The sequence below is a fragment of the Adiantum capillus-veneris genome, chromosome 6 (assembly GCF_014529385.1).
Source record: "Adiantum capillus-veneris isolate H3 chromosome 6, ASM1452938v2, whole genome shotgun sequence".
In the NCBI taxonomy this organism is placed as follows: domain Eukaryota; kingdom Viridiplantae; phylum Streptophyta; class Polypodiopsida; order Polypodiales; family Pteridaceae; genus Adiantum; species Adiantum capillus-veneris.
Window position 1 is genome coordinate 35,103,268 of NC_140936.1, and position 27,101 is coordinate 35,130,368.

General features: G+C 44.0%; 1 protein-coding gene across 1 annotated transcript in view; it reads left to right on the forward strand.

Annotated features, from left to right (window-relative positions):
- Positions 1–333: 333 nt before the first annotated feature.
- The window catches only part of LOC147455343 (Peroxisomal membrane 22 kDa (Mpv17/PMP22) family protein), a 113,225-nt gene continuing 86,457 nt past the window's right edge, over positions 334–27,101 (forward strand). The window contains exons 1-2 of the mRNA XM_086514146.1: positions 334–663; positions 816–916. Of these exons, the coding sequence (XP_086370272.1) occupies positions 508–663; positions 816–916 (257 nt within the window). The 5' untranslated portion in view covers positions 334–507. The remainder of the gene's footprint in view (positions 664–815; positions 917–27,101) is intronic.

The window sequence follows — 27,101 nt, forward strand, 5'->3', positions numbered from 1 at the left end:
GGGCACGGCTTCAAAGAGTACCCCGTGCATAGGCTGAGAGGAAGCTCAAAGAGGTGCTGGTGGCCTATGCTTTGCAGAGGGAGGTTGAGCAGAGGTCGATGATTGGAAAAGTTTTCAGAACGCTGCTTTGAGAGAGAGAGAGAGAGAGAGAGAGAGAGAGATATGCTATTTTAAACTAGTAAGCCTAAAAAATAGATATGCTAGTAAACTAGTAAGCTTAGAGAGAGAGAGAGAAAGATATGCTATTTTAAACTAGTGGTGCCTAAAAAATATATGTACACAATTTTGATAGGCACCACCTCTATATCACTACTTGGAAGCAGTCGGTGCCAACAAATGGGTGAAGGAAGTGTGCATTTTACAACTCTTCCAGAGCCCATTTTGGAGTGTTTCTTCCGGGGGAAGGCTGGTTCCTCGAGACGCTGAGTCTTGCCATGATCTCTCTTCTCTCTACATCATCAGCCTTTGCTCAACTCACGTTTCTTGCAGTTTCTCAACACAGATATCATGGCGGCTATGCAGAGGGCATGGGGTTGGTATCAACTTCAGCTTGCCAAGAAGCCTATTCGCACCCAAATGATCACCTCCAGCATTCTTTGGGCCATTGGTGATTGCGCGGCCCAGTCTCTCGACTTGGCCCTCGAGGCCCGGTCTTCTGCTGCTGTGTGTGTCCCCCCCACCCCCCCAACAACATCCTTCTCTCTCTCTATCATGTCACATACATTGCATGAAACACGCATCTCTACAAGACACTCTTACACTACACGCCCCCCTTTAGCCTACTTATCTTATTTATCAGATTATCTTATTGGCAGGAGACTTGTACAGAGCAAAGACAGAAAGGACCAGATTGGAGAAGAGTAGCCCTCTGCAGCTCATTTGGATTTGCATTTGTCGGACCAGTCGGCCATCTTTGGTGCGTGCCTATGCTGTAAAATGCTCTTAGTTTTTGATTCTATTAGTACGTTAGATCAGTCTCGATTAGCATCTGCACAACATTGGGGTTTGTTTTCTGGTTTAAGGGGGGTTGGTAGTGGGACGACAGTATTATGCTTCTCGACTTTGAGAAGGCACATAATAGGGTAGATTGGGGTTTCTTAGAGAGCTGTTAGCAAAGTGGTGGCTCTCTATCGATCTGCCTCTAGAGCTTTCACTCATATTGGTGACGGTTTTATCTGTCTGACTCTATCTGTAAGGGCTGCTTGTTTGCCCCGTGTTTATTCCTATTCTTTGCTGAGGCCATGTCCATTTACTTGCGAGGCTGGACTCCTCAATTGTGTGCTTTGTTTTCTTGGTGGGAGTTGAGGACTGTCAGTGAAGAGTGTGGGGTCACTTCACTTGGCTAACGTGAGGCCAGACTCGCAGATACTTTCGTTTTCAGAGTGTGAGATCATTCCACCTATATTTTGGCTTTCATGGGGGGCATTTATGTAGCAAGTTGAGTTAGTCTTGTAGTCTATCAAGAGGAAGCTTTGCCATTGGTATTCTATGCATTTGTCTTTGACTGGCACAGCTTTGGTTGTAAATCAGGTTCTTTTTGCCACAGCTTGGATTACTTCCTCTTGTTTGATTGTGCAGCTTTGGTTGTAAATCAGGTTCTTTTTGCCGCAGCTTGGATTACTACCTCTTGTTTGATTGTGCAGTCCGAGGGATCTTCGGCCTCCGACCCCGGACTTACTAGCCACTCCCACCCTTACTTCATCGCGCCTCGGGCATGCTCCCGTCTTCATTGCTCTGTCTTATAGGGCATAAGCCATAAAGAACCCAAGACTTGGAATTCATGGATTCAACAGAATATTTGCAGTTTTTGCTCAACGAACTCCACGACATTCTTTGCATCCTCAGTAGAATCTTCCGATGCTGCAAAGTTTTCAACAATTTTTGAACTACATGTTACCCCCTCTGATGCCCCAGGTGGTACCTCCTTCTCCGGCATTAGAAAGTATGAGAGCTTCCAATTGGCAAACTTCTCAGCCGTCTTTTCCTATCGTGGGAGTTTTCAGGAATATGGTGCAGCCATCTGACCCTGATCGAGTGCAACCGCCTTTGCCACCACCTTTGCCCCCACCTCCACCACCACCACCGCCACCAGGCTACAATGGTTGGAGCCATGGATGAGATTGCCTGGGTATGTAATTTTAGTGCATCAAGACACTTGTGGAAGATCAGTATGGTCTGGGTGTGATGCTAATTTTACTACGCCGGAATATCAAGAGTTCCGATCTGGACGAAAGGAGAAGCTAACTCCTTGATCAAAAGAGTCGAAAGGAGAAGCTAACTCCTTAACAAAAAGAGGAAACTGATTGTCCCTTGGAATGTCCCTCGGAATGATCCTCGAAAATTTTCGAGAGGGGAGATGTCACAAACTGCTGATGTGTCGAAGCCCTGAAGAATAAAGCCAACTTGTAGATGTCGGCCAAGGGACCTAAACCCTAAGAAGAACAAGTAACAGAAGAAGAAGTCCTACCAACTTATGGGGACCCCGTTCAATGGGGCCCCAAGTGAAATAAAGAATTCAAATAAAGTTGGACTCTCACACACACACACAAAAGACTTGCGCAAACTAATGATGTGGCAGATTTTCAAAAATTACGCTGACATGATGACGTGGCAGGTTGGACGGATTTCCGCTTTTTGCGTTGACTGCTGTACGGATTTCTGTGATTTACGTTGGTAGCTTTTTGGCATTGCTTTTGGATGAGAAGCTTTTGAGTTCGAAGGCTTTTCATGTAAACTGCTTTGGGGCCTAGGGCCTTTAAATATGTTCTAAGGGCTCATTCTCTGGCATGCTTCCGGGAGAAGGTGCAAAGTCTGGAGTACCGGCTTGTACTTTGTTGATGCAATATAAAGAAATACCGAAAGGGGCGCCAGAATTTGGGGCCAATACTCTCTGGGGTGGAATTCCGCCACTCCGTGTCGCGTGTTGTCTCTCTCTCTCTCTCTCTCTCTCTCTCAGTTCTATTGTTATTGAAGTGTTAAAAGTCTGTTCAGTCTGTTCTTTTCTATTGGCACGTGGTGCCTGTCTTGTGACAGCATGGGTTGCCTTTTACAAAATTGAACTGCAGACCACACCATGTCCAGGAATCCCTATTTGTGAACTGTGATGTAAGGTGCAGTGGAAGTGAATGTTGAACTTTGCTCAAGATGAGTGCTCCGAAATGTGCTCAAGGGTTCCTTTTACTTATGGAAGGTAGAGCCTTCCGTTCCTTTAGTGAGAAGAAGAGAATACGACACTAGAATGTTGTCAAACCCTCCTCCAAGGGCCCCACTCTCTATGGCGAGAGAGGTCTATGCTATTGATTGCACAAATTTGATACAATGATCTAGATGCAATGGACTTGTCGACGATGTCGACGACAATGATGACGGCGATGAGACGGGCTGAAATCTGAAACGCTAGGGGCTGAAATCTGCAAATCTGCTGAATTCTGACTCTACGTCGACGAGGACTGCGATGACGACGACGCGACGATGATGCGTTGAAAACGCAAATGCTGAAATCTACGAACAGCGGATTGAAACTGAAAACGCAGGCTGATCTTACTGTGCGACGAGGACTTGCTGCGGGAAGGTGAGATCTGCTTTGGGGCTGGTGTGCGGAGTCTAACAACAACTGAAAACTGGAAGCGCTGATGCTATGGCTGGTTCTGTCGTCGGGAATGTGCAAAACGCTGATGATGATCAGCAATTGCAAAAACCTAGGGCTGATCTGTTGGTGAAAAACGCCAGGTTGTCTTGTTGGCTGAAAAACGGTAGGTTGTCGTGTCGGGTCTTGCTGAGAAGGTGCATTGCCAATTGCTGGAACTTTGCTGTCCTTCTCCCAAAAAGTGCTAGCGCTAGTTTCCTTATATATTAGCTTAGCCAATTTGCCCTACCCAGTTTCCCAACAAAGTCACTTATTAATAATAAGTGAAAAATGGCTAAAATAGGGAAAATGTGTTTTGTGCACTCTAAAATGCTCATGATGGCTACTGACTATCATGTTGATGATCATGTCGTGTGCAACCAGAGGATATGCAACTACTAAGTGCCTGGACATGCATGGCTTGCGAACAGACTCACAAAGGTGCCAGAACACTTCTTAAGTTGACTTGAACCCTGGACCTGAAGTAGCTTGTCCACATGCACATAGGGTTCGATGTGTACGTGACATCCCCTCCTTTTTAAAGTGAGGTACTGGTGCTGGGTCTTGCTAAGAAGTGCACTGCCAGTTGCTGAACTTTGCTGTCCTTCTGCCAGAAAGTGCTAGCGCTAGTTTCCTTATATATTAGCTTAGTCAATTTGCCCTACACAGTTTCCCAACAAAGTCACTTATTAATAATAAGTGAAAAATGGCTAAAATAGGGAAAATGGGTTCTGTGCACTGTAAAATGCTCACGATGGCTACTTACTGTCATGTTGATGATCATGCTGTGTGCAACCAGAGGATATGCAACTACTAAGTGCCTGGACATGCATGGCTTGCGAACAGACTCACAAAGGTGCCATAACACTTCTTAAGTTGACCTGAACCCTGGACCTGAAGTAGCTTGTCCACATGCACATAGGGTTAGATATTCACGCGACATCCCCTCCTTTTTAAAGTGAGGTATTGGTACCGATTTGTATGGCGTCGAGGGAGATCGTCAACAGCGTCTGGAATCTTGGGAAGGACTCTTCGTCGGCCCACTTTGATGTGTGGGTCGTGCGATACTTGAACTTCATAAAGGTCTGCAATGCTTGCTTCTTTTGGCCGTGCCGAAAGTGACACAAAGGGATCTGTGGCTGCTTCAATGCTTCAACTTCAGCTATGGACGTAGGTCCACCTTCTTCAAGAATCTCCGAGGAGGAAAATTTCTGAAACCACTGCCAACACAAAATCGTGAACATACCCATTCCATGTAGAGTGACTGGAAAAAGACTGTTCTTCCGAAAGGACTGTGCATGCAATGTAGATGAACAAAATGATGGAGTGCCAAGACGTTCACTAAACACACGCAAAAAATGGGATCGAAACTTGACTTTCTGATCTAAATCTATCAACTGTGGCAAATCACAATGAAAATGCCGATGCTTGATGGTAAATCTTTCTTGTGCTCTTTCTGAGACCATGTCATGCCAAGGAAGAGACATGGAATGTGAATTCTTTAAATGCAAACATTTCTTCCTTTCAATAGTGATGCGCATACATCCGTGTTCATTCATGAGTGAATCATGTGCATTGTACAATATGGCATGCCTGTGGAAAGGGAACATTGAGGTTAGCTTCAGGAGAAAAATTATCAACCAAACCATTATCCTTGTGAACAATTACATCTTTATCATGCAAATCATCATCCTTGTGAATAAACACATCTTTATCATGCAAATCATGTGTGTCATGCTTTGGAGAAGAAAAGACTGAGAGAGTCTCCTTCTCCTTTTTCTTTTCAAGCTTCGTTGCACATTAAGAATGAACAATTGCCTCCCCACGAATGACAATGGGAGAGTCACTGTTGGCATCGAAAGTGAGAGTATTGTCTGCCTAATCAATGAGAGGGTCATGCTCACGAAACCATCGAATGCCGAGAATCATATCACATCCTGAAAGAGGAGACACTATAAATTTTCTGTGGAAGGACGCTTGTTGAAGAGTAAACAACACATCAAGGCACTCTCTTGTAATGAGAGAGTCCATACCGGGAGCGAAGCCCGACACCTCGAGAGGAGATGTCTTGCTAACCTCCAAGCGGACTCTTTCGACAAGAGTATCACCAATCATATCATGCATACTACCATAATCAAACAAGACCACCATGTGTTGACCATTCACATGACCATAACACTTGTCACGTGACACATCCAACCCTATGTGTCCGTGGACAAGCTACAGCATGACCAGGGTTCCGTTCACTCAAGTCAGTCTAGAATAGGAAGTGATCTGTCACAAACGGGAGCGCATAACAATATAAAATACATTCGGATAAATAGAATTTATCACTTATTACTGAAGCCATAGGATATAGAGAGAAATGGATAGAGATAGAGATAGAGAGTGAGAAGATCGACACAGTACTCGGGACCACAAGATGGGCTGGTCCCCCCCCGTAATAGTATCTTTATTGCTGAGGAGAAGTCTATACAAGCACTTGAACAGAACGTATTACCACGTTCGTTCTAGAATAAGACTTGATGGTTCCCGGAAGCCTCAGCTTCCGATTCCTAGGGCAAAACCCTATTCCAAGGAACTTCCGTTCCTTATTCCAAATCCTTGAGAACCAAGGTTCTTGCCTCTGGATCTCACCTTCCAGACTCAGGGCATGACATCCCTGCAACTCTTTTCTAACTCTGTTTCTAGAGTCCTTTTCCTGCAGATTAACTCCGCTTTCCTGGACACGAAGTCCTTCCCTTGGGAATTTCAACTTCCGGATCACATCTCGAGAGTCTACCTCTCTTCGATCCGTGGATTTGCTTCCCAAACTTGGGTACGAAACCCTTGGGCTGATCTGGCTCTAGTTCCTCAGAGCACTTTTCTCTTGCAGAGGCTCATGCCTTACTCTGCTCCTACTCCCTCACGAAGAGGAAGTACACCTGTAATCAAATACTTAAAGATCATAACATGAAAATCGTACCTTCAAAGTCTCGACGCTCGTAACGCAACTCGGTTCTCGAAAAAGCAATTCCCCGGAAGAGATCTTTACATAGAAAATCCTCTCTTCCAATCCTACACACAAAAGAGGTGTGTTCTTGGGTTCCTTCTCGTAAATCAGCACCGTCTACGACGTTTATGGGCTAAAAACTGAGAAAAACAGCAGCTTGTCGCGATGGAAACATGCTCCGTAGGCACTTCTTCGCGAGGGAACTCGCGCATTGGGTCTTGGCGACATCGGGTACAGTTGGGACAATCACGGGCATCACCGGCAAACGTCTTCTTAGCGGGTGAACTCTGCAGCAGCATCTCCTTCTTGCAAAAAACTGATCCTCCCTCTGAGTGAGGGCATGTGATGCTTTTATAGTTCCTAGCCACGGGCACGAATAGCTGCTCGCGTAGAGATCGCGGCGGTTTTTTTCTTTTTTTTTTTTCGCTGTTCTATCAGAAAAAGAGAGAGAAAACGCTGGCTGATCTGTGGCCTTATTTATCAGATGGCTGGCCACTTATTAAATGGGCGGCCGTCATATTTTAAAAATAGTCTGAATCTGTCCAAAAACTCAATAAAACCTTATAAGTTAAAAACAATGCTTTCACAACACTTCCCAGGCGTCCCTGTGTCACAAAAATACGGAAGCGTAAACTGACGTTTAATTGCACTTCAAATACTCAAGAGAATTAGAGGGAGCGAGAAAACTTGACACTTCATTGGGGACCAGAAGATGGGCTGGTCCCCCCCCCCATAAAGAGAATATCTTTATTACTAAGGGAGAATCTTTACAAGCACAAGAACGGGGTATACGCCCGTCCTCTATTCTTTCTTCTGTTCTGTTCTGACTACTGACTGAGAAAGTGTTTCCACTTTCTTTCTGCTTAGGGGATTTCCCATCTTCTGCGAGACTGGTTGGAAGCTCTCGAAAAGAGAGTCTATCTTCCAAAACAGCTCATCGGAAGCTCTCACAGAGGAGAGTCCATCTTCCGTTATGTATTGCCTTAATGCTCATTCATTCATGCATCGAACACAAAAGAGAAAACAAGCAAAATGCACACGCACATGCTTGCTGTAATTTTCTGTACATAACCTGAAATTCTTACCTGTGCACACCCCTACGCCGAAACAGAGGTCTTCTTCGCGATGGAATCGCGCCAAACTTGGTGTAGACTTAGGATAAGGAAAGAGAAGAGAATTTCTATGGCTGATTTGCTGAAAACAGCCCTAATCGAGGTGATTAGGAGCTGAAAACAGAGAATTACAGCAGCCGCACTCTACTAAGAGAGCGTCTACGGCAGCTTCTCGCGATGAAACTTGACAAGAAGGTGTCTATGACTATGAGATCCCTTGTTCTTGACAATGGGAGCACAAGGCTACCACATATGTCGCAAGGGGCTGCTCTCAAGCTTCAATGGAGGGCTCCACCGCGTAGAGCACGCTCACATTAGGTGGGGTAGGTGCACTGCCAGCCCCGAAAAATGGGGGGGGGGGGGGGCTCCTAAATAGCCATCAGGGAGAGGGGGCGCTAGGAAGAGAGAGAGGGTGAGAGTGAGAGTGAGAGAGAGTTAGTTTGCATTGGTAAGTGTGCCACTTGGCACACTTACTTTAAAAACTTAAAAACCCTTCAACTTTTGACTTTAAAAACTTCTAGCTCATTAATTGAAAATGTGCAACTAACTAACAACTGCTACCAATGATTCTTTTATGAGAACACCAAAGGTCTGTCGGCGCAATGCCGCACCGGCACTGCACCGCCTTTACCTGTTCACACTTGTCCGGCCGCCCGCCCGGGCACGGACCGTTAAATTTAATTTAGCGAAACTTACCCTAAGGCTTTATTAGCTTTATTAGCCTTAGGGTCACTGTTCTAAGGACCCCATCTCATTCATGTGCTTGTACTGACGCGCGTATTTTTCCTGAGCCTAAAATCTGAGGCTACTGCTTACCCCTTTCTGAAGACCCGATTTCCCAATCACTAGGGCTTCAGGGTAATTTCTGCTAAGGTCCCTTTGAGGTGTTCTAACCCGCATTTAGGCTCACCTGAGGCCTTAGAACTGCTAGGTCTATTCTGGTGTGCACACAACTAATTAGATAATTCTTTTCTCGTAAATAAATTAATTACTTACAAAGTCTGACTTAGTTACATCCCTCTTGGTTCTAAACAGTTGACCTCAACTGTAGAGCGTCAACATAACTGTGCAAGATGTCAGGGTAGTCCTTGAGATCGGACTCAGTCATCCACTTTGCATCTAAAGGAGTGTAATTTTTGAACTTGACTAAACACTTTCGATGTAGACTCCCCGACTTGAGTTGTCTCTCCGAGTGGTGTATTATCTGTTCAGGTTGAAGGATTTCCTCAGTCTCTTCGACTTCTGGAGGATCTTCTTGTACTGGCGCCACTGGAGGAGGTCCAACATATGGTCGGAGGAGACTGACATGAAAAGCATTGTGGATGCGCCAGTGAGAAGGCAAATCCAATCTGAAAGTCACATCATTGACTTTATCTGTAATTTTGAAAGGGCCGCAGAATCTATGGGAAAGTTTGACAACTTTCCCTTTGCCGACCCGCTTTTTCAATCTAGCTTTCTCAAACCGAAGCAAGACATATTGTCCTTTTTCAAGATTGAGATTCCTTTTGTGCTTGTCTGCTTTTCTCTTCTGTTGCTCTTGAGTACGAAGAATTGCTTGCTTTACTTGTTGATGGGCGATATCAATATTGCGCACAAATTCATCTGCGGCGAAGATGTTTTCTTTGGTCACCATAATAGGAAGTAAGAGTGGCTTCCCGTAAATAATTTCGAAGGGGGCTTTACCAGTTGAGGAATGTATGGTATTATTATACGCAAACTCAACTATTGGTAAGTACTGTTCCCATTCGGATTGTCGTTCCGAAACATAGCACTTGAGGAGATCTAAAACAGTGGCATTAGCGATTTCGCTTTGACCATCTGTTTGAGGATGATAAGCTGATGAAAAATCAAGCTTAGTTCCCAAGTTTTCAAACAATGCTTGCCAAAATAGACTAGTCATGCGGGGATCTCTATCGCTGACAATAGTCTTTGGCAATCCATGGAGTTTAAAAATCTGAGCTAGAAATATTCTAGCCATGTGATCAGCTTTGATCGTCTTTTTTACTGGAAGAAAATGTGCTTGCTTACTGAACCTGTCTACTATAGTCCGGATTGCATCATTTCCATTCTTGGATCTAGGAAGATCCGTAATAAAATCCATGGCAATACTTTCCCATGGCGTGTTAGGCACAGGGAGCGGCTGAAGTTTGCCATAAACTTTATGTCTATCATATTTCACTTTTTGGCATACTAAACACTCACGTAGATGTTTTTCAATGTCCGCACGGAGTGTTGGCCAAAAGAAATACCTTTCGAGGGCACTAGTGGTGGAAGCAATTCCCCGATGCCCGGCATAAGGAGAATTATGTGCTTCATCCATCACCTTTTGTCGTAAAGGCTGAGCTATGCATATTGCTTGTTGACGATAGAGTGTATTATCCCTGATAGAATATGGTGGCTTTGAGTGACCAGCTTGAAGATCTGCCCAAATTGTGGCGAAGTCTGGATCTTGAGGATAGATCTCGCTGAGAGATTCTAGTTCCTCATGATAAATTGTTGTTAGTGCATTGATCTTTGGACGCCTGGAGAGAGCATCTGCAACTGCATTCTTTGTTCCAGAAGTGTGTAAAATCTGAAAATGAAACATTGAAAGAAAGTTGGCCCATCTCATCTGCTTTTCTGATAACTTTCTCTGTGTGAGAAAGTAGCGAAGACTTTGATGATCTGTCTTGATAATAAAATCAGCTCCTAATAGATAGTGTTTCCAAATGGAAAGAGCATGAATTACTGCCATTAGCTCTTTTTCGTATATGGAGGCATGCAACTCTGCATCTTTAAGGCGCCGACTTTCATAGGCTATCGCGTGACCCTCTTGGTTCAAAACTGCTCCTACACAATCTCCAGATGCATCGCAGTTTACCTCGAAAGGTTTGCGAAGAACAGGGACGGTAAGAACGGGTCCGTGACTGAGTAGATACTTAAGCTTTTCGAAAGCTTGTTTTTGTCCAGACCCCCAATGGAATGGAATCCGCTTCTTTGTCAGGTCATGGAGGGGACCTGCTATCGCGGCAAAAGCTCGAATGAAACGCCGATAATAAGAACAGAGGCCAAGGAAACTTCGTACATCATGTACTGTAGTTGGCGTAGGCCATTCTACAACTGCTTGAATCTTTTCAGGGTCCATTCTCACCTGGTTGTGAGATACTATATGGCCCAAATAGTGGATTTCTTTTAAAAAGAACTCACTCTTCTTAGCATTCACAAATAATTTGTGTTTGCGTAATTCTTCAAACACTAAGGCGAGATGCTTATAGTGTTCGTCTTCCGTCTCTGAGAAGATTAAGACGTCATCAAAGAAAACGCCTGTAAAACTTCTATATGAGTGGAAGATTCTATCCATCATTCTGTTGAATGTAGCTGGTGCATTAGTGAGTCCAAAAGGCATCACTAAGAATTCATACAACCCGAAGGTTGTTCTAAATGAAGTCTTATGCACATCCTGAGGAGCTATGCGGATTTGATGATAACCGCTCTTCAAGTCTATACGACTAAAGACACTTGCTCCTTGTAACTTGTCAAGAATGTCGTCAATCCGAGGGATTGGAAATCGATTCTTGATTGTGATCTTGTTTAGAGATCTATAGTCTATGCACATGCGGAATGTGCCATCCTTTTTCTGTACTAGCAAGACAGGTGAACAATATGGAGAAGTACTAGGCCTTATTAAGCCCTTCTCCAAAAGTTCGTTAACCTGCTTGAGAATTTCCTCTTGCTGCATTAGACTAACTCGATAAGGGGGCTGATTTGGAGGAGAACTTCCTGGGATCAAATCAATGGTATGATCCTCAGGTCGCGAAGGTGGGAGTTCATTTGGAAGTTCATCTGCAAAACAATCTTTATATCTTTCTATTAACTTAAGTCGTTTTTGTTCTAAAGAGGAAGAAAGTTGTGAAACAGACACATCTCTCTCTTGCAAAAATCAAGTACGCTAAAACACACTTTTTCATTTCTTTCTTGATGGCAATGTGGTTGGCGATAGGAATACGCCAATCACCTGCATGTGCAAGTACAAGATACTCCTTTCTTTTGTGAGCAAAAGATAAGGTTTTCTGAACATAGTCAGGAATGGGATGCATCTTGTAGTGCCAAGGCATTCCCAAGATAACATCGCATCCTTCAAGTGAAGCTAGTAAGAAAGACTCTTGATCCTTGTAGTCGTCGACCTTTAGATTCAACTTCCCTATGATTGGAGTAGAGTTTGAGTTCTGCCCTTTGAAAGCTGATTGCGCTTGAATAGAGACTCCAAAACGATTGGGCTGCAAGTTCAGGTCGTCAGCTAGCTGGGTAGAGATGAAGTTGTCTGTACTACCAGGGTCAAACAAAATAAGAGCCCGTTGGTTGTTGATACTACCCCATGCTTTGAGAAGAGCTCTTTCTTTTCCATCCTTGGTTGTATTTCCCTGTACATCTGGGACTGCATTGGAGGAGGGTGGTTGTGGAGGTTTGGTAGGACAGTCACCCTTCATATGACCAACTTGTCCGCACTTGAAGCATCTTCCTTCACTAATGTATGTTCGCAACTCAGCAGGAGAGAGATATCTCCCTTTCTTGGGCTGATTTGGCTTTGCTTCTGCTTCGGAGGCGGTTCTTTTCTTCTTTTGAGAAGAAGTAGAAGAGGTAGGTTGCTCATGGAGAGCCTTCTGCTTGGCATGGTAAGTGCTTTGCTCCATCTTCCTTGGAGTACCCTTGTCATGTATTCCATCAGCTATGCGGGCTGATTCCATAAGTATCTGCAAGTTACCTCGAGGGTAAAGCTTCATAGCCTTTTGCAAGGCTTCATGCAAACCTGCTTCAAACTTGCGCATCTTCTCCGAATCGTCAATCTTCTTGAATGGAGTGACTTTCAAGAGAACGTCCCAAAACCTATCCACATAGCGTGGAACAGTTTCGTTCTCTGACTGTGAAAGTCGATCCCATTCTTTCTTTACCTCTTCCTCATAGTTTGGAGGAAGGAACTGTGCGTAGAACTCCTTCTTGAAAGCGGTCAAATCTTGGGGTTTGCGATCTTCCAGGATAAGGGTTAACCACCAATTGCTGGCGGTGCCTTTCAGGTACAAACTAACATGGCGAAGCTTGGATCTTTCTTTAAAATTCCCTTTAGCAAATGCAACTTCAAATTGGCGGATGAAAGCCAAAGCCTTGTCATTATCACGCCGTCCATTGTAGGTGTCGAATTTCACATCTCTATCTCCCGACTTGAATGTTTTCTGCTTGTGCTGCTTCTTCTTATCGTGCTCCTTCTTTCTATGCTTAGACTCCTTGGGAACAGGAGTCCTTTCCCTTGAATGTACTTCTTGCTGCGACGGATCGTCGAGAAACATGTCTTCCGGAGAAACTATGTCTTCCAGATCCTTCATGAAAGAGAATTGAGGGGAATGAGGGGGATCCTGCTCTTGAACTTTTGGATTAAACCGCACATGACGTTCTGGAGATTTCTTCTGCCTCTCGTGCATGCGGGAAGTTCCAATCAAAGAATCTTTTCTTGGTTGTGGCGCCTTTGGGTTGTGCGGAATTTCTCCCGACCCCATCGGCATTTTCTCCTTCCCTTTTTCAAGAGTATGGAGAATCGTTTGAACTTCTGGATGGGAGAGAGCTTTCTGCAACTCTTCCACCTGCTGTTGAAGGAGACATAACTCTATCTCGCGTCCTCCCATTTCTGCAGTCTGCCAAGAGTCGTCAATCCCTTCAGGAAGAGAGAGAGGACCTTGCTCTGATACCACTGTCACAAAAATACGGAAGCGTAAACTGACGTTTAATTGCACTTCAAATACTCAAGAGAATTAGAGGGAGCGAGAAAACTTGACACTTCATTGGGGACCAGAAGATGGGCTGGTCCCCCCCCCCATAAAGAGAATATCTTTATTACTAAGGGAGAATCTTTACAAGCACAAGAACGGGGCATACGCCCGTCCTCTATTCTTTCTTCTGTTCTGTTCTGACTACTGACTGAGAAAGTGTTTCCACTTTCTTTCTGCTTAGGGGATTTCCCATCTTCTGCGAGACTGGTTGGAAGCTCTCGAAAAGAGAGTCTATCTTCCAAAACAGCTCATCGGAAGCTCTCACAGAGGAGAGTCCATCTTCCGTTATGTATTGCCTTAATGCTCATTCATTCATGCATCGAACACAAAAGAGAAAACAAGCAAAATGCACACGCACATGCTTGCTGTAATTTTCTGTACATAACCTGAAATTCTTACCTGTGCACACCCCTACGCCGAAACAGAGGTCTTCTTCGCGATGGAATCGCGCCAAACTTGGTGTAGACTTAGGATAAGGAAAGAGAAGAGAATTTCTATGGCTGATTTGCTGAAAACAGCCCTAATCGAGGTGATTAGGAGCTGAAAACAGAGAATTACAGCAGCCGCACTCTACTAAGAGAGCGTCTACGGCAGCTTCTCGCGATGAAACTTGACAAGAAGGTGTCTATGACTGTGAGATCCCTTGTTCTTGACAATGGGAGCACAAGGCTACCACATATGTCGCAAGGGGCTGCTCTCAAGCTTCAATGGAGGGCTCCACCGCGTAGAGCACGCTCACATTAGGTGGGGTAGGTGCACTGCCAGCCCCGAAAAATGGGGGAGGGGGGGCTCCTAAATAGCCATCAGGGAGAGGGGGCGCTAGGAAGAGAGAGAGGGTGAGAGTGAGAGTGAGAGAGAGTTAGTTTGCATTGGTAAGTGTGCCACTTGGCACACTTACTTTAAAAACTTAAAAACCCTTCAACTTTTGACTTTAAAAACTTCTAGCTCATTAATTGAAAATGTGCAACTAACTAACAACTGCTACCAATGATTCTTTTATGAGAACACCAAAGGTCTGTCGGCGCAATGCCGCACCGGCACTGCACCGCCTTTACCTGTTCACACTTGTCCGGCCGCCCGCCCGGGCACGGACCGTTAAATTTAATTTAGCGAAACTTATCCTAAGTCTTTATTAGCTTTATTAGCCTTAGGGTCACTGTTCTAAGGACCCCATCTCATTCATGTGCTTGTACTGACGCGCGTATTTTTCCTGAGCCTAAAATCTGAGGCTACTGCTTACCCCTTTCTGAAGACCCGATTTCCCAATCACTAGGGCTTCAGGGTAATTTCTGCTAAGGTCCCTCTGAGGTGTTCTAGCCCGCATTTAGGCTCACCTGAGGCCTTAGAACTGCTAGGTCTATTCTGGTGTGCACACAACTAATTAGATAATTCTTTTCTCGTAAATAAATTAAATATTTACAAAGTCTGACTTAGTTACACCCTGGATGCAATCACACGCACAGTTGCAATGCAGACATTGACTTCCTCGCGGGAAAGCATCTGCTTTCCCGAAAAGCAATCCCGCTTTCTCAGAAAGCATCTGTTTTTCCTCAAAGTTTCCTCTGAACCCATCTTCATTCAAGTGCTTGCTTTTTCCTTGTGCACAATTCTAACACAGTTCGGAATTTCCTCTCGACTATGGATATCCCCTTTCCGATGCACCCGTCACCCACCTTGTGACGCATCAGGAATACCCATCACCTAGTCCTTTCCTACCGAACTTGCGGTACAATCTCCTTCGCGATGCTCTATGTCACCCATCCTATGACGCATGAGAGATGTCCGTTCCCGGATGGTCGGATACTTCTTTCCGATGTGACGCATCAGAAGCACCCGTTCGTGGTGGCCTTACAGATATTCCCTTTCACAGTGCTCCTGTCATTACTTTGAATGACGCACTAGGAATACTCCGTACTCGGATGTCTCCAGTGAGAAAAACCCTCTCACTTAAAATTCCAATAATTCATTTAGAATTATTTTTCCTTGGTGTTCCAAGTGAGAAAACCCTCTCACTTATAAATCCAATAATTCATTTAGAATTATTTTTCTGTCAGATAAAGGCAATTTAGCAATATCCCTCTGACTTATAAACAGTTGTCCTCAACTGTAGAGGTCCAACTGAATTGCCGGGGAGAAAACGGAAAGATTCCAAATCTTGCTCAATGATGAGTTGAGCTAGTCCTTCTCAAAAGTGAACTTAAAAATAAAATTAGTCAAAAATTTAATAATTCAATACTTAGCTTACCGGTTCATGTCCTTCCTCTAGTACCTCGAGGATATCCTTCACCAATCATCAAACTTACGAGCCGTGGAAGAACTCATGATTCGTGTCTTTCCAACAGATCGAACGTTTCCTCATTCGAGAGTCTGTTAACTCAAATCCACCTTCTCAATCCGAGAAGAATAATCCTCCTAGAAATCAATCTAGGTATCTGTCCTTGCGCATAATCCTGCGCTGTTAGTCTAGAGGGTATTAAACCTCTTGTGTGCTCCCACATAGGGAATGCTCAAGTCATAGAGCATTAAGCTCGACGTCTTTCTTTCACAAACAAAGTTTGCGATCACCTTAAAGAAGGTTCTTGTTTCGGGCCGTCGCTCATTGAGGCGGACGGTTCCAATCCGAAGATTCTTTGTGCACGCCGGCACTTCCTTTCAATCTTTTCCTCTTGTAAGTTATTATCACCAGCAGTGTTTTCCTGACGCCCATTAGCGTCTCTTCCTTGCAGAGGCCATCCTTGCAAGCATCTAAGACTCCTCGCAAAATCTTCGGCAATAAAATTCTAGCCATATCATTCTGTGAACATAAGTTCAAACTCGGCCCACTTAAGGGCGAACACGCTTTAGATCTCAATGATGTTCTCCCATATGTGGTTAAGGTAATTCTCACCATTTTTAAAACGGTTGGCGAATTTTACTCTTACGAACATAATAGTTCGAATTTATTCCAGCAACGTGTAAATGCTACTTGACCTGCTCATGGAGAAACATATACCGTAACCAAAAGTTGCTTCTGTAATGGTAAAAGTACATAGCGTACTCAATGATCAACGATCATCAGAAAACCTCTTCTTCGTAGAGAAACTCAAATTCCTTCTACCGAACACATCTCAAATAGAGATTCTCGTGTCTGAATATCCTTGCGCGCAAAAAGGCGCTCAAGAGAGTATAACAAACTGTCGTCGAGTTCTAGGCATAGGTCTGCATCTTCGTGTGTTATCCATGTACTCAAAAGTGTACATAATTCTTAAGCTGTGTTAGAGTTTCGGTGAACCTGGGAAATTACCTTCCCTTCGTAAGATCCTTAGAGCGAAGACGCTCAACTTGACGATCCCTTGGCTCGACCTTAGAGCAAAACCCGCTCATCAAATAATCTAGGATTTCAATCCTTGGATTCCTCGAGCACAGGCCATAGTCGTCGCTTGTTCCTTCCGTCCTAAAGAGAGTGTTCATTCACTTGTGTGAAAAGCACTATCATATCTTCCCTTACCGGGTAGGGGGTGTTGATTCATAAGGTACTCAAGCTTAGTGAAAGCTTTTCTTGGTTGAAGTCTTGGAATGGTTCCTTCCTTTTTGCCGTCCTACCCGCAATAGCAGGTAATTTGTTGGTGAACTACCGGATACGAAATCAATAGTTGACCTTCCGGATGGTTGAGCAAACCAATTCATTGCATAAAGCAATGTTTCAATTCAATTCTACTCTCATAAACACTCGAGAGTGATCAGTCCTGGTTAGACACATACATATCTCGTGCATAAAAGCAATACGCAGTTTATGGGTTCCTCAAAGATTTAACTTTGATCAAAGACCTACCCTCTTACTTAAAGTTTGAGAGTCTTCCTTTCAAAAAACTCAGGAGTTGGATTTAATTCCCTTACCCCAAACTTTCTCCAGATAGCAACATATCCTTCGAGGAGAGGTAACAAAAGTTCGTTGTTTCTGTGTTCAATGGTTCCCGTCCCACTGTGGGGATTAGATTCTATATACACTGAGGTGTACACTTTTAGCTTGTATTGCTGTCTCCACCATCTACTGCAAAGTATTTTGCAGATGGGTTTACAAAATTTGGGCAAAAGTCTCGTTAAATTTGTTCATCTTTCCTTCCTTAGAGAGGATCAAGAATGGAGCTACCTTGGCAAGAGTGAACCACTGCTTGCTTTGACTCGCTCGTGTTCCTATTGGGCAAACCGATCCCAATCTTCTTAGATGCCTTCCTCAAAGTGTAGAGGAAAAAAATTTTGTCCGAAAATTCAGCCTTGAATTGAATCCAAGTCTTGTTGTAAGTTTCTTGCAGAGCTTTGGTATACCACCAAGTACTTGCAATCCCCTTGAGGTGTTTGGTCACATGTCTCACCTTCAACGCTTTTCAGAAATTGCCGCCTGCAAAGGCAACTTCAAACTTGTCGAATCAAAGCGGTAGCTTTCGGGGCATCTCCCCTTCCGTCAAAAGTACCAAACTTGACTGGAAGTGTTTCTAGGTCTAAAGACCTTCATACCCTTCCCGAGATGATCGGATTTCTTGGCTATGGTTCTGGATTGATGTTCATGGATATCTTCTGGGTTCTGAACGATCTTGAGAATTCCGCTCCTTGGATTCTCTACGTTCTTGAGCATCATGCTCTTGTCGCCTTCTCAAAGAATCCCAAGTCTTCTGTCGACTTCTTGCAGAGAGAAAAAAAATTTCCCAACTCTGCGAGCTTTTCTTGCAGGACTTAGGTTTCCGCCTACTTACTTCTCTCTTGGCTTGTCATGGCTTCTTCCCGTATCTTCCCTGAGTCGTCCTCCTTTACAGAGAAAGAGAGGAGACCATGCTCTGATACCACTGTCACAAACGGGAGCGCATAACAATATAAAATACATTCGGATAAATAGAATTTATCACTTATTACTGAAGCCATAGGATATAGAGAGAAATGGATAGAGATAGAGATAGAGAGTGAGAAGATCGACACAGTACTGGGAACAGAAGATGGGTTGGTCCCCCCCTCGTAATAGTATCTTTATTACTGAGGAGAAGTCTATACAAGCACTTGAACCGAACGTATTACCACGTTCGTTCTAGAATAAGACTTGATGGTTCTCGGAAGCCTCAGCTTCCGATTCCTAGGGCAAAACCCTATTCCAAGGAACTTCCGTTCCTTATTCCAAATCCTTGAGAACCAAGGTTCTCGTCTCTGGATCTCACCTTCCAGACTCAGGGCATGACATCCCTGCAACTCTTTTCTAACTCTGTTTCTAGAGTCCTTTTCCTGCAGATTAACTCCGCTTTCCTGGACACGAAGTCCTTCCCTTGGGAATTTCAACTTCCGGATCACATCTCGAGAGTCTACCTCTCTTCGATCCGTGGATTTGCTTCCCAAACTTGGGTACGAAACCCTTGGGTTGATCTGGCTCTAGTTCCTCAGAGCACTTTTCTCTTGCAGAGGCTCATGCCTTCCTCTGCTCCTACTCCCTCACGAAGAGGAAGTACACCTGCAATCAAATACTTAAAGATCATAACATGAAAATCGTACCTTCAAAGTCTCGACGCTCGTAACGCAACTCGGTTCTCGAAAAAGCAATTCCCCGGAAGAGATCTTTACATAGAAAATCCTCTCTTCCAATCCTACACACAAAAGAGGTGTGTTCTTGGGTTCCTTTTCGTAAATCAGCCCCGTCTACGACGTTTATGGGCTGAAAACTGAGAAAAACAGCAGCTTGTCGCGATGGAAACATGCTCCGTAGGCACTTCTTCGCGAGGGAACTCGCGCATTGGGTCTTGGCGACATCGGGTACAGTTGGGACAATACGGGCATCATCGGCAAACGTCTTCTTTGCGGGTGAACTCTGCAGCAGCATCTCCTTCTTGCAAAAAACTGATCCTCCCTCTGAGTGAGGGCATGTGATGCTTTTATAGTTCCTAGCCACGGGCACGAATAGCTGCTCGCGTAGAGATCGCGGCGGTTTTTTTCATTTTTTTTTTTCGCTGTTCTGTCAGAAAAAGAGAGAGAGAAAACGCTGGCTGATCTGTGGCCTTATTTATCAGATGGCTGGCCACTTATTAAATGGGCGGCCGTCATATTTTAAAAATAGTCTGAATCTGTCCAAAAACTCAATAAAACCTTATAAGTTAAAAACAATGCTTTCACAACACTTCCCATGCGTCCCTGGATGCAATCACACGCACAGTTGCAATGCAGACATTGACTTCCTCGCGGGAAAGCATCTGCTTTCCCGAAAAGCAATCCCGCTTTCTCAGAAAGCATCTGTTTTTCCTCGAAGTTTCCTCTGAACCCATCTTCATTCAAGTGCTTGCTTTTTCCTTGTGCACAATTCTAACACAGTTCGGAATTTCCTCTCGACTATGGATATCCCCTTTCCGATGCACCCGTCACCCACCTTGTGACGCATCAGGAATACCCATCACCTAGTCCTTTCCTACCGAACTTACGGTACAATCTCCTTCGCGATGCTCTATGTCACCCATCCTATGACGCATGAGAGATGTCCGTTCCCGGATGGTCGGATACTTCTTTCCGATGTGACGCATCAGAAGCACCCGTTCGTGGTGGCCTTACAGATATTCCCTTTCATAGTGCTCCTGTCATTACTTTGAATGACGCACTAGGAATACTCCGTACTCGGATGTCTCCAGTGAGAAAAACCCTCACACTTAAAATTCCAATAATTCATTTAGAATTATTTTTCCTTGATGTTCCAAGCGAGAAAACCCTCTCACTTATAAATCCAATAATTCATTTAGAATTATTTTTCTGTCAGATAAAGCCAATTTAGCAACATGATCTGGCACTTTTGTGAGTCTGTTCGCAGACCGTGCATGATGAGGAGGGTTTGACAACTTTCCGGTGTCGTATTCTCTTCTCTATCTCTCAGTCTCATGCACCTTCACGCATAGCGTCCATTCACTTTGTTTGTGTCCATTGCACTCTCTCACTAAAGGAACGGAAGGCTCTCCCTTCCGTAAGTAAAAGGAACCTTGAGCACAGTTCGGAGCACTCATCTTGAGCAAAGTTCAACATTCATTCCGCTGCATCTTACAACACTTCATGAGAGACTCATCAATGAGAGGATCGGGAGAAACTTGGGACACAGGAGTGTTCTCATTTATGGAATTAACCAAGGATGTGGGTTCTTAGATTCGTTAGATTCAATATTAGGACATGTTTTATTTATACGACCCTTGACGTGATAGTGATAACATCGACCTTCCTTGGAATAAACGACTTGTTTTCTGACGTGATGTATCCTCCCATGATTCCTTGTGCAACTTTTTCATATGGGGTGAGCTTAGGTTTAGCAAGTGTGTTAGCTTTACCCTTAGATTCATTTTGAGTTTTCTTTTCCGAAAGACCAGTGGAAGATTGGTTAGAAGAGTTACCATTCTTACCATTCTTATCGTTCTTACCGTTTTGAGGAGTTTGAGAGGTACTTTAAGAAGACTTGTTCTCCTTGGGCTTTCTCTTATTGTGCTTTATCTCCTGTGCGAGAGCAATCGCTACCGCGTTGTTGAGATCGATTCGATCGAGTACCTCGACATCATATGTCACGGGGACGTGGCAACTGTTAACTATGTCACGAGGACGTGGCAACTGCTAACTTTAGTTGTTGGTTTCTTTCCAAGGGGTTTTGTTTTATTTTTGAGACCCTCTTATTGAAGTAGCAAACGGTCGGACATTGCATAGCCAATGTGAACGGTAGTTTCACCCGCAGATGGGTAGTGGTCGGCACTGGAATTCGTATGGTAAGAGGATGTCTAGGCTCAGAGCAAGATCATATAGGTCCCCCCGTCGCACTTAGCAAGTTGGTGGATACTAGGAAGTGAACTCAATAAAGGCCTAAAGTCAAGGTGTGACTACCAACTGAAAGTATCCGATAGTTGGGCCACATTGCATTTTTGGATGCGGTCCCAATGAGGATAGATGGTCAGAAGACCAGTGGGAGCCCAACGGAAGCATCTCTTAAAATTTAGGGAACTGCTATTTTGGGCTGAGAAATGTGTTCGCATCATTACCTTCGGTATGACTAGGGGAACATTTTATAACTTTGCCGCGAAGTCAATTGACGCGTCGGTTGAGATATTTTTAAGCGGCGAACCCGAAACGGGAAAATGCTTGTAAATGCGTCAAGTGTCATTTTCTCATGGACTTTTCTCTTGCAGAAAAATGGGCGCTGAAATTTAAGCTGGTAGAAGGCTCTCTTTGCATTTTGTCTCAGGTTAAGAGCTATGGAGTGCTTCCTTTCCCTCTTATGTACAGTACGGTGCCAGGAGTGATGCCCTGCACGCTACGCACTGCCCTCTCTCTCCCCTACGAGCAGTATGTTATGCCCCACTAGTGGGCTTTTCATTTGACCAATGTACAGTTATGTGGGTTCATGCGCGATTGCCGAGGCAAGAGCCTCTTGCATAGGTACTGGATTAGCTAGCAACTAATCCCCCGCAGGTACAGGTGAATTCAGATAGGTTTCTGAAGGAGTACGAGCGGAAGTGCGACGCGAGAGAGAGTGCGAGAAGAAGAGCACGACGATATGGTGAACTTGCTCTACTGTAATGTGTAGAGCATAGTGAGTTCTTATTAGGTTTTAACAAAAGAATATGTGTACATACCTGGCGGCCCGCCCACTTACCTGGGCGACTACATTGGGCTTTATACCCCAACAACCTCCCACTTAAAGTCCAATGTGGTACTTTAAGTGTGAGAGAAGCTACTATACAAGCTAATATACAAGAGATGTAGAGAAGTGATGTACTACCCTACATCTAACTGCTTGCGAAAATGTGCAAAGCTCTCTGAGGGAAGTCCTTTTGTAAGTAGATCAGCAGGATTTTCTGTGGTGTGAACTTTGACAAGCTGAAGTTGCTTATCCTCGAGCATTTCCCTGATGAAATGATACTTCACATCCACATGCTTTGTCTTTGAGTGATAAATTGGATTGCGAGCCAATTGTATAGCACTTTGACTATCACAATATAACACAGGTATCTCTTCTTTGATTCCCAAATCTGTTACTAGTCGATTAAGCCAAATTGATTCTTTGCATGCCTTTGATGCTGCAACATATTCAGCCTCTGTAGTAGACTGAGTAACACAATCTTGTAATCTAGAACGCCATGATACTGCTCCACCAGCCAATGTAAAGACATACCCTGACGTAGACCTTCGGTTGTCTAAGTCACCTGCATAATCTGAGTCTGTAAAACCCTTTACACTCAGCTCTTGACTCCCATAGCATATACGCATACTCTTTGCAGCTTTCAGGTATCTCAATATTCCTTTCACTGCCTCCCAATGTTTCTTGCCTGGGTTTGACATGTATCGACTTACTACTCCCACTGCAAATGCAATGTCTGGGCGAGTAGCAATCATTGCATACATCAAACTACCCACTGCAGACGCATATGGAATCTTATCCATTTCAGCCTGGTCTTCCTTAGACACAGGACAATCTTGTTTGCTAAGTTTCACATATGGTGGCAATGGAACACTCAATGCCTTTCCCTTCTCCATATTGAAACGTGCAAAACCTTGTCAATATACTCTGTTTGAGATAACCAAATCAACTTCTTTGATCTGTCTCTCTCAATGCGCATACCAAGTATATGACTTGCCTCACCCATGTCTTTCATGTCAAATGATTTTGCCATCTTTGACTTCAAAGCTGAAATTTCTTCGAAGTGCTTGCCAGCAATCAACATGTCATCCACATACAAAATAAGGATCAACCGACTACCATCCTTAACCTTCTTTGTATATAGACAGTGATCGAACTCACTCCGTTTGTAGCCTTGAGAAAGCATAAACTTGTGGAATTTATGGTACCATGCCCTCGGTGATTGTTTTAAGCCATAAAGACTCTTTAACAACTGGCATACCCAATCTTCCTTGCCTTTCTCAACAAACCCTTATGGCTGCTGCATATAAATTTCCACATCTAAATCACCATGCAAGAACGCTGTCTTGACATCCATTTGGTGCAACACCAAATCTAATATGGCAACCAATGCAAGAAAGCATCTCAATGTAGTCATTTTGACCACCGGAGAGAAGACTTCATCAAAGTCAATGCCTTGTTCTTGCTTAAAGCCCTTGGCAACAAGCCTTGCTTTGTACTTTGGCTGACTATCATGAGCGGTGATCTTATACCTGTAAACCCATTTACAAGGTAGAGCCTTTTTGCCCTGTGGTAATTTAACTAGCTTCCATGTCTTGTTTTTATGCAGAGCTGTCATCTCTGACTGCATGGCCAATTGCCAATTCCCGGAGTCCTTCATTTGCACTGCTTCCTTGTAACATGAAGGCTCATTGCAATCAGCCAACATGACATAGTTCATAGATGGAACAAACCTATCAGGAGGTCGCGTGACACGTCCAGATCTACGTACAATAGGTGGCTCAGGCTCAGCCACAACCTGTGGTTCCACTCTATCCTGTCCTTGCTCCTCTTGAGCCCTGACATTTTGTCTTGCACGTGCAGGTCCATCTTCTTGGAAGACAACTCTTCTAATCTCCTCAACCCTCTCTGGTTTAGAATGATATTTGGATTCATTAAAGTGAACATCATTGCTGCGGACAACCTTTCTGGATTCGGGATCCCAAAGTCTGTACCCCATCTCACCAGAATTACCATAGCCTAAAAAGATGCACTTTCTACTCTTTGGCTCAAGTTTGTTCCTAAATTCCTTTGGAACTTGAGTATATGCCTCACAGCCAAAGACTTTGAGATGCTTGTATGAGGGCATTTTGCCTGACCATACCATCTCTGGCACTGAATCCTTCTGCAAAACCTTGCTAGGAGATCTATTTACAAGATGGACAGCTGTTGATACAGCTTCAGCCCAAAACCCATTTGGCAGCTGTGCATTAGACAACATACTTCTGACCTTCTCTTGTATGGTCCTATTCATCCTCTCAGCAACACCATTTTGAGGAGGATTGTAAGGAGCAGTAAGTTCACGTTTTATACGTTTTGACTCACAAAAGTCCTGAAAGGCCTTTGAAACATATTCTCCACCATTGTCAGTGCGTAAGTATTTAAGCTTCTTGCCACTCTGATTCTCCACAAGTGTCACAAACGTTTTGAAAACACTAAACGCTTCATCCTTATGCTTGAGAAAGTAAACCCATACTTTCCTCGAGTAATCATCTATAAATGTCATAAAGTAAGAAGCTCCCCCTAGAGATAGGTTAGGCATAGGTCCACACAAATCACTATGAATAAGTGCCAACTGTGTATCTCTTCTACTGCTTCTATGCTTATGTGGCTGCTGTGTTTGCTTACCATACAGACAATGTTCACAGAATTCAAAATCATTAAATGAAAAGCCAGGCAAATAACCAGAACAAGACAAGATTTCCAAGATTTCCATTCCCTTCTTGGACATATGTCCTAACCGGCTATGCCACAAAGAAACGTTCGGCTGCTCGGTTACATTGATTACATTTTTAGAGACATTTGATACATAAATCATGTAAAGTCCTCTAGACTTTACTCCATGTGCTACTGTCATAGAACCCTTGGATATCTTCCACATGTTCTGTCCAAAAGTGGTGACGTAGCCAGCATCATCAAGTAAACCTGTGCTGATCAAGCTCTTTGTAATTGCGGGAACATGTCTCACATTCTTTAGCGTGAAAGAAGAGCCATTCTGAAACTTCAATTGAACATCTCCAACACCTAAGATCTCACATGTCTGCCCATTGCCTAGCCGAACATAATCTTTAGTGGTCACATAAGAGGTAAACCACTCCTTGTTTGGAGACACATGAAGTGATGCCCCTGAGTCTATAATCCAGTCACTCAGTGCATTTCCATCAGATGCTGTAAGAAGAGCTGAGTCCATTGTATTCTTCAAGAAGTAGATGTCTCCTGACACTAGACTGTCATCCTCTGCAACAGTGTTTGTCACATTTATTTCTTGAATCTTCACTGAGGACTTGTTCTTCTCACCATGGTCTTCAGCTTTCTCTTTGCCTTTTTCTGCTTTCCATTCTCTGCAGTCTCTTTTCATGTGACCCTTCTTGCCACAATGGTAGCATTCTATGTCACTCTTGCCTTTAGCACTGCGGGACTTGCTACGAGACTGATTCCTCTTTTCACCTTTGTACTTTTCTTTGGTCCTTCCCCTGACAACTAAGGCTGTTCCTTTGCCTTTGTCCATTGTCTTTCTATTGGTTTCTTCAATAAGCAGACTTCCTTCTACACCTGCTATGTTCAAACCATCTGGAGGTGCAGAATTACTCAAAGCTGTGCGAAAAGTGTCCCAACTTTCCGGCAATGTGATCAACAGGAACATAGCTCTAACAGGTTCATCAAACTTGACACCTTGAGCTGACAACTGACTATAGATTGTGTTGAATTCATTCAGATGATTGGACATAGGTGTCCCTTCTTTCATCTTCAAGTCAACAAGCTTCTTAAGCCAGTATACCTGTGAAGCTGCACTCTGCTTCTCATAAAGATCACTCAGCTTTAACCATGCTTGATAAGCCGACATCTCGTCTGCTACATTGAAGTAAACGCTTTCTGCCAAAGTCAGCATAATGGTAGAAAGTGCCAATTCATCCATTTCGCTCCATTCATCTTCGTCCATATCTTCTGGTTTTATCCCCTTGAGCTTTATAGGTTTTATCCGCTTCTTTTGTCCCAACACGTGCCAAATCTGCTTCTTCCACAATGGGAAATTGGTTCCATCCAGCTTCTTGATATTGTAAAGAGCAGTGTCCTGTGATCCAGCCATAGCTACGCTTCACAGTGGTTTACTTTCCTGGGAAAAATTTGGCAGAGTTTCCCCTGTAAACTGACCTTTGAACCAATATCAACCTGTCAAATGAACCAAGAAAGCTTCAGATTCTGCATAAATTTCGGCAGAGTCTCCTTTGTAAAATGGCTCTGGTGTACTAAAAACAGACCAAAAACCAGCTCAAAAAACAGTCTCTCTGACACTGTAAGCTGCGGGTAAACCTGTCCTGCACCTGTACTGTCTCTCACTGTCCTATAAGCATAGACTGCGACAATGCCTCAACGGCAGTAAAGCAAAGATGCAATCCCAACTGTCTAACTCACAGTCAATACATCCTAGCTGCCTATCTAAGGGTGCTCGAGGGATCGCTCCAAGACCTGTATCACCGAAAGGATCTCAACTTTCGAGAATCCCCCAGCTCAATAAAACCTCACTCGACCCTCAACAAAGCCTGCAGTAAATCTGACAGTACATAGACTTCCCACAAAGTCATACATCCACAAATTTCCCACTGTATGCTGTAACCGCTGCGGCGGTTGTTTGCTGCGTGACTCACAGCCAGCAAACCCTCAACAGACATACATCATCTCTAACAATACATCCCATGTGGAAGTACCTGCAATGTCAGGATGAAATCTGGAATATCAAGCAGCAAACACAAGCTACCTGATGAACTAGTGGATGTCGCCTACAGTCTGTGTAACAAGACTTGATTTCGAGGTGTTTTAGTAATAAATTTTGTTTTCTAGGAAGTTTTTGTCATTTTAAAGTTAGTCCACTGTGTAGAAGGATGTGTGGATTGTTTTCGTCCGATAAAATTTTTTGATCCGGAAGGCA